The following is a 7,984-nucleotide window of genomic DNA, read 5'->3' as shown; positions in this document are numbered from 1 at the left end:
ACAATACTAGAACCAAGCATATAACATAACTACAGCACCAGAACTAAGCTCCTAACAGAAATACAGCATGAACCAACCTCAGTACACAGATACAATACCAGATTAAAGCTTATAAGAAAAATACAGAACCAAACTCATAACATAAATACAGTGCCAGAACCAAGCTCAAAACATTTAGACAGCATGAACAAACCTTAGTACATAGATAACATACTAGATCCAAGCTCAGTCCAAAAATGCAGCACCAGAACCAAGCTCATAACAAATATATTAGCAGAACTAAACAATTGTCTTGTGGGGGTGCCAATGGGCTGACAGTGGTAACTCAGAGAGGAGGAGACAGAGACAGGAGGAGGATGATTAATGTAGCTCCACAAGATGCTGCTGCAAGGAGAAAGACCTAAGGGGAAAGATCACCCTCAGCCTGCATCCACCCGATGCCCCTCCTATAAGCTGGTCGCTGGCACTCTGTGCAACTGCATCGCACATAGCTAAGGTTGGCCATGTTAGGAGGGGTGCCAGGAGTTGGTTGCCCATCTATCTGATACTGATCATCTATCCTAAAGATAGGTCATCAATATGTAACTCCTGGATAATCCTATGCAGCTCCATAGGAGTAGCAAATCCGTGAATAATAGATATGTCAAAGAGGTTTTCTGCTTCGGACAATCCATAGAGTGACAATAAGCTGACCACGGGGAGTGATACTTCTTAAACTGCCTGGGATCCATTATAATTAGAGATGAGCGAACACGCTTGGATAAGTCAGTTACTCGAGCGAGCCTCGCTCTTCTCGAGTAACTGCATTCTTGTCCGAGCGTGTCCACAGGGGTGAGCGGGGGGGCGGTGGGGGTAGTAGCGGGGGGGGGTGGGAATCTCTCTCAGTCTCTCCCCTGCTACCCCCCCCCCCCCCCCCCCGAGCATGCTCGGACAAGAATGCAGTTACTCGAGAAGAGTGAGGCTCATCTCTAATTATAATATATGTGGTACCTAGAAGCAAGTGTTCAATTTCCATGCAGCGCCCCCACAGGCTAAATGAAGCATTACACAGTACTTTATTGGTCTCAATCGGTTGCCCATGTAATGCATGGGTCCTTGCTTTTTGTAGCTGCATTTCACACTGGCTAAAAGTCCTGAATAGAGGATCCTTCACTATTAACCCTTTAAAAATGGTTTTTATTCTACACCAGATAACTGTTTTACATTTTGAACCAAACAATACCTACAATTGTTCTGTGAGAATACTATACACTCATCCCCCCAACTAGTCCTTATTTAGCTTATGCATGGTTTTGATGGAAAATGCAAAAGAAACAAGTTACAAACTAAAATAGGGCAGTAGAAAATATAAGCTTGTCCGAAAAGTACGACAGCTAAATCTAAAATTTAGTCCCACATCAGAAAAGGGGTGATCAATGCGATACAAGTTGCTATGGTATATAATCAAGTGCTATTGAGTTCACCAGTAGACAATGGAAATAAATTGTTGCAGCCGCCCGGAGGTTCCCACCTTGCTTTCAGGCCAGACCAGGGTTTAGCAGTATTCCTACCTCTCCTGGAGCTGAGGGGTGTGGTGGTTGCAAGAGTAATGCCAGTCCTCACCTGGTGCTGAGTAGCTCTGCTTCTATTTAAGCAGTGCTAGTGTTGACCCCTGTGCTGGTCAATGCTTCAGTTGCCGCTGGACAGCTGCTGAGGAACACATCCTGGCTGAAGCTCCTCCATGCGAGCTAAGTTCCTATTTCTGCCTTGTTTGGTTTTCTGTTTCCCTTTCTTTTGTTCTACGGCTCCCTGATAGGGACTTGTCAGTGGCCCAGGCACGCGTGCGGGTCCGCACCTATCGGAGCGATCGGCCCGCCGAGTAGGCAGGGCCCCCTTCCGGGTTAGGGGTTTATAGGGAGAGGATTTCCCATAGTTTTATGTTTCCTTTGCACAGTTGTGCCTTTTCGTTTGTTTTGAATATTGCATGTCTGGTTGGACGCAACACAAATACTCAACACTCCTAAGTAACACTAAATATAGTGTCTGGTTAAACTGTTGTCAGGTATTCTCTAGGGCAGGGGTCCCCAACTCCAGTCCTCAGGGCCCACCAACAGGTCATGTTTTCAGGATATCCTATAGTAAGAGCGCCTGTGGCAATGTCTGAGACACTGATAATAATTACATCACCTGTGCAACACTAAGGAAATCCTGAAAACATGACCTGTTGGGGGTCCCTGAGGACTGGAGTTGGAGAACACTGCTCTAGGGACTTGAAGATATGACTACATAGTGAAGACATTGGCGGTATAGAGAATACCATACTGGACCCAATGCAAAAAGAGAACACAGATTAATCAAATTATATTAAAGGGGTATTCCTGGCATTTAGTATTGGTGATCTATCCTCAGAATAGATAATCAATAGTTGATTGGTGCTGGTCTGCCGCTATGGATCCCCACCGATCAGTTGATCCTACAGCATGCTGTCAGTGCAGCAGACCGCACACCATCATAGTGGTCAGGGCTGAAAGGGTAATAGAAGGCTTCACTCCCATTAAAATCAATGGGTGCAATGCCTTCTATTACGCTTCCAGCTCTGAGCACAAGGAGAAGCTGGAAGTGTAATAAGAGGCATCGCTCCCAGTGATTTCAATTGGAGTGAAGCCATTGATGGTGTGCAGTCTGCTGTACTGACAGCGGGACAGAAAATTAGCTGATCACCTGGGATCCGAAGCGGTGAAGCCCCAACAATCAGCTATTGATAACCAATCCTGAGGGCAGGTCATCCATAGTAAACGTAACGGAATAGCCCTTTACAGTATGGTTGCCATTCCTGCCACCAGACACAAGGTTCTTCTCCATGTCCATTATATCACTTCTGCTGGTAAACCTATGGTTCATTAACAATAGATCAGTCGATCGACAACAAACAATAGATTTTCAACTGTTTCTCTTCTTTTGCAGTCTTGCAGCTTCTAAAGAAGTTGGTGCATCGGCCCGCTCTTCTCCTAAACTGATGTCCCCTTCTGATTTCCTTGACAAGTTAATGGGGAAGATCTCAGGATATGATGCCAGAATCAGACCCAACTTCAAAGGTAACTGTGTTACATCATGCAAGTGGCTACAACATACAAAATGTTCCTGTTATTCTAGGGAGAGGCATGAGCACTAGCGTAACTATAGAGGGTGCAGGGGATGCGGTTGCACCCGGGCCCAGGAGCCTTAGGGGGCCCATAAGGCCTCTCTTCTCCATATAGGGAGCCCAGTACTATGAATAAAGCATTATAGTTGGGGGCCCTGTTACAGGTTACAGGTTATGCATTGGGGCCCAGGAGCCTCAAGTTAGGCCTCTGGGCATGAGTATAGTCATAGTGAGCCCTAAGGTAAGAGACGCAAACAGACACTTGGCATACCGGCATCGGCATTATACATAGTAGGTGGGCGGCCCTGTTACAGATTCTGTATTGGGGCCCAGGAGATTTAAGTTAACCAACAGTTTATTTGTTAATAGCGAGTCCTTCTCTTGTGGTTTTCAAACAAATCCATCAGTTATGTGTCAGTTTTCCTGGTAGATTGCAACTCACCAGTAATTATGACCTGTCTGAAATGAAGTGTGAAATGGTATCGCTCCCCTCCCCCCTTCAAAAACGAAAAAAGAAGGAATAGTGACTCCCATAGTGGCCATGGTGGTAATAGTGCCCCCTTTAGTTGTCCTAGTAGTAATAGTAATCCCATAATGCCCCCAGTAGTGATAGTGCTTCCATTAGTGGACACAGTAGTAATAGTGACTCCCATAGTGGCCCAGTAGTAATAGTGCCCCTTTAGTGGCCCCAGTAGTAATACTTATCCCATAGTGGCCCCAGTAGTAGTAGTGCTCCTGTTATTTGCCACAGCAGTAATAGTGATCCCATAGTGTCCACAGTAGTAATAGTGACTCCCATAGTGGCCCTGGTAGTAATAGTGCCCCTTTAGTGGCCCCAGCAGTAATACTTATCCCATAGTGACCCCAGTAGTAGTAGTGCTCCTGTTAGCTGTCCCAGCAGTAATAGTAATCCCATAATGCCCCCAGTAGTAATAGTGACTCCCATTAGTGGCCCCAGTAGTAATAGTGACTCCCATAGTGGCCCAGTAGTAATAGTGCCCCTTTAGTGGTCCCAGCAGTAATACTTATCCCATAGTGACCCCAGTAGTAGTAGTGCTCCTGTTAGTTGTCCCAGCAGTAATAGTGATCCCATAGTGTCCACAGTAGTAATAGTGACACCCATAGTGGCCTAGTATTAATAGTAACCCCTTAGTGGGCCTCTGGCATCACCATCAAGCATTTAACTCACTTGATCTGTAGTTCTGGCCTGGCAGCCGCTACAGCCGTAATCAGTCTATGACCCCTGACCTCTCTCCCTGGCGTCTGCACTGTGTACAGGACGGTATCTGCATGCAGGAATGCAGACGCCGGTGGGGAGAGATCAGGGGACATAGACTGATCACAGCAAGTTAAAAGCTTGATGGCGCCAGGTTGCCACCCATCTGGCTGGCAGCTGACAACTATTTTCTACTGACTATTAAAATGGCAGCAAATAAATACTGGTACCAGCCTTTATAGACTACCAGGCCAGTGACTTACTAGCCGGTTGGCAACGCCAGTATCACTCCTCTGTTGTCCTGTAGACTGCTGCCTGAGGCTACAGACTCAGGAAGCCTCATGGTAGGGGCGCCCCTGGCTGTTGGAGTTCCTTACACATTCTAAAGACCCCCATGCACATTAGACTTTAGTCATCCAAACTCACCAATTTGACAAGACCAGGCGACTGTTAAATGTGTATGGGAACCTCTACAAGTTTCTCCTCACAGATGATGTTAGGGCAACGAAGGATTGGGCCTGCTGACTTGCAACACCCAACCCTTTAGTTCCCTCTGGAGATAAACTACTGCTATAGGTGTCTGGCTGCAACTTTCTCCACAAAACACATGAATGCTCAGCCAGACCGAGCGTTCGCGGAAGTCAAGAGATGATGAAGGGCAAACACCCGAAACAGCTGTCTGTACATGGAGTCTGGCTTTGCTTTTAATTCCCGGTCATTGTTACAAGGCTTGTATAAAGATTCTGACTTTGGCTTGAAAGAATGCTGCCTTCCAATAGGTGGCACTGTGGAGGTATTATTCCATCTCCCTTATTTGCATATTACCCAGAGGAGCGTGCATGGCCATTTGAGTCTCCTCACTCACCGTCTAGGTGCTCTCCCTAAGGAGAAAAGATAGCGTTTCTGACTCCCGGAAGTCAAGAGAAATAGATGTTGTTGGACTAACATCAATTGAAGGTGTATAAGACCCATTAGGGATGAAAATTTAAATGCCATAATTAGTAGTCATTAATGCATCAATCTTCTTTATGTATTACCTGTTTTTATACTTACTAGATTCTTGATTTTACAACAGGTCCCCCTGTAAATGTCAGCTGCAACATCTTCATTAACAGCTTTGGCTCCATTGCAGAAACCACCATGGTAAGCGATGACTTATTTTCTATGCAGCATTGGTGTAATGTATGTTTGTTATAGGAACGCTCTGGGCCAAAACACCATGTTAGTCTAGTATGATAGATGTGGAAGAAATCAAGTGGAAAAACCCGTAATACAAGGGGGTCACAAATATATTGTGGAGGGCGTAGAGTGAAAAAGGTATAGAACAGTATACCAGAAAGCCCCTCCACAACGTAGGCATGAACAGAAGTAAGAATGCTAAGCAACAAAAACTGGTGACACTGCACAACCGTCCAAAGAACAAGAGAGAGTAAAATCCAACTTTCATTAACCTTTTCCAATCCAATTTGTATCCTGGTTTCCTAGGGGGCTTACTCTTTTTCTGCCGTTATACAACAGCGCTATCTGCTGGCTAAAGCCAGTACTGCATGAGGTGACACGTTGATAGACTCCGACAGCAGAGAGGCTGGCAATATACAGTAAGAGAACCCCGACGGACGTCTTCCAACATCGGAGCTGTACAGCCTTAAATCATAATGTCTTCAGACGTCAGACAGTGGATTGGAAAGGGTTAATACTCCTATTCCAACAACCAGCAATGCTTAATGCAATAATCACAGTTAGAAACCAGTTTAGAGTATGGTCATAACTGCAGAGGATGGCTGCCTAAAGCGCCATTTACACGCAAAGAGGATCGCTGAAAATTCATTCAAAAGATAAGATGATTGACAGTTTAAGCGATCATTTTGCATAAGCTGCTAATGGGCACTAATGCTTATTACCTTCATTTACATGTAAATGAGCCTCCCTGAGCTGTATGCAGAGAACAGCAGGTGGTCTGTTATCTGCATATAGTCCCTTTGTTCTGCCGCTGAATACAATGTTTTCAGCGTTGGAGAATGACAGCATGCGGTCCCTGCTATCAGCTCTCCTGCCGAACGATGGATTTTAAACTCAACTAAAAATCATTGTTCGGACGAAAAGCAAACAATGGTAGCATTTACACGCAACGATTATCGTTTAAAAGATATTGTGAATTTTGTGTGATAATCGTTGTGTGTAGATGGAGCTTTACACGTTGATTGCTCTAGCGGTTTGCCCCCTGCAGTTATGACCATACCTTATCCTGGTTTCTAAATGCGTTTATTCCAGCCAAACTGATGAAGGGGTCTTACAGCCCGAAACATGTTTTTATTGCTGGTTGTTGAAATATTAAGAGAAGTTGCATTTTACTCTCTCTTGTCCTCTTGTTTTTTAAAAAGTTGCTCCGCGTCACTAGTTTTTGTTGCTTATCATTCATACCCAGTGTGTGTAAGCCTGAGAAGAGGAGGGTGGATGGCATAGGGATTCAAACAACCCCAAGGAGGGAGCACCAATCTGCACTTTGCTGTTTTGCCATAGGTAGTTCTTTAAAGTTATCCCGCAATTAACTTTTAGAACTTACTCATAGGATAGGGTAATAAAAGTCTGATCAATGGGGGTCACCACCAATCTTGAGAATGAGGGTCCTATGTCTCACTTTTCTCCTCAATGCACCACCCACCCAGGCAGGGAGGGGAAGCCTGAATGGGGCAGTGGCCAAGCATACAGGTTGCTACTGTGTTCAAATCTATACAGTAGCTTGTACTTGGCTATCTCTGGCAGTCCCAATGAAATGAATGGATTGGCAGCATGCATGCTAGGCTACCACTCCATTCAAGCTCCTCCTCAATGCAAGAGGTGCAGTGAGGTGGAGAGAGTGATGATGGGACGGCCACCAATCAGACTTTTGTCAGCTATGCTCAGGATAGGTGCTAAAAGCTGATTGTGGGATAACTTCTTTAGGGTTTTGGGGGGAATATCAAAGCCCCCATATACATTAGACTTTTATCATCATAATGTACATGGGCGTAGCTCAACGTTCCCTCGACAGATGATGTAAAGGAAGAAAAGATCGAGGATGGGAGATAAGCCAGCACTAGAAACGTCTGTATGCAGTCTACCTCTCTAAATACTTGAATGTTTGGCTGAACTGAACAACCCAACAACCAGTTGGGATGTGTATGGGACAGCCGGTGGAAACAGCTGCCATGCAAACAATCCTTCACAGGTATATGGGCACCTTTAGTGTAGCATGGAAACCCATATAAGTGATCCACCAAGGCTCAGACCTAGGAGAGACCTGTGCTGCCATTATAGGTGTGTATGACATTAAAACAAGCCCCTGCTTTTTTCCTAGAGGCAGCGCCACTCTTATCTGTAGCCTGAACGCGGTATTGAAGCTTAGTTGAATGGATCAAAGCTATAATACCAAACATTGTCAAGAGGGGCACCATTTCTGGAACAAAGGAAATTGCAATGCAAGGGACCTTTCACACGGGTGGAATAGTTCTGTAATTTGCAGCTAAAGGGCGGATTCAGATGGACGTATATGCAACTACGAGTAGTTAATACGCGTAGTATTAACTACATGCAGGAAAGATAGCGCAGGTCCTATCTTTTCTCGCCTGTACAATTAACAGGCGAGAATCCGATAGTGAAAACAAAAC

General features: G+C 45.2%; 1 protein-coding gene across 1 annotated transcript in view; it reads left to right on the top strand.

The window, feature by feature from the left end:
- Positions 1 to 2,995: 2,995 nt before the first annotated feature.
- Positions 2,996 to 7,984, top strand: part of GLRA1 (glycine receptor alpha 1) — a 66,001-nt gene continuing 61,012 nt past the window's right edge. The window contains exons 1-2 of the mRNA XM_066589467.1: positions 2,996 to 3,074; positions 5,413 to 5,480. Coding sequence (XP_066445564.1) covers positions 2,996 to 3,074; positions 5,413 to 5,480 — 147 coding nt within the window. The remainder of the gene's footprint in view (positions 3,075 to 5,412; positions 5,481 to 7,984) is intronic.

The sequence above is a fragment of the Eleutherodactylus coqui genome, chromosome 2, assembly GCF_035609145.1.
Source record: "Eleutherodactylus coqui strain aEleCoq1 chromosome 2, aEleCoq1.hap1, whole genome shotgun sequence".
In the NCBI taxonomy this organism is placed as follows: domain Eukaryota; kingdom Metazoa; phylum Chordata; class Amphibia; order Anura; family Eleutherodactylidae; genus Eleutherodactylus; species Eleutherodactylus coqui.
The sequence above is the reverse complement of the archived record's forward strand: the minus strand, read 5'-3'. Positions and strand labels throughout refer to the sequence as shown.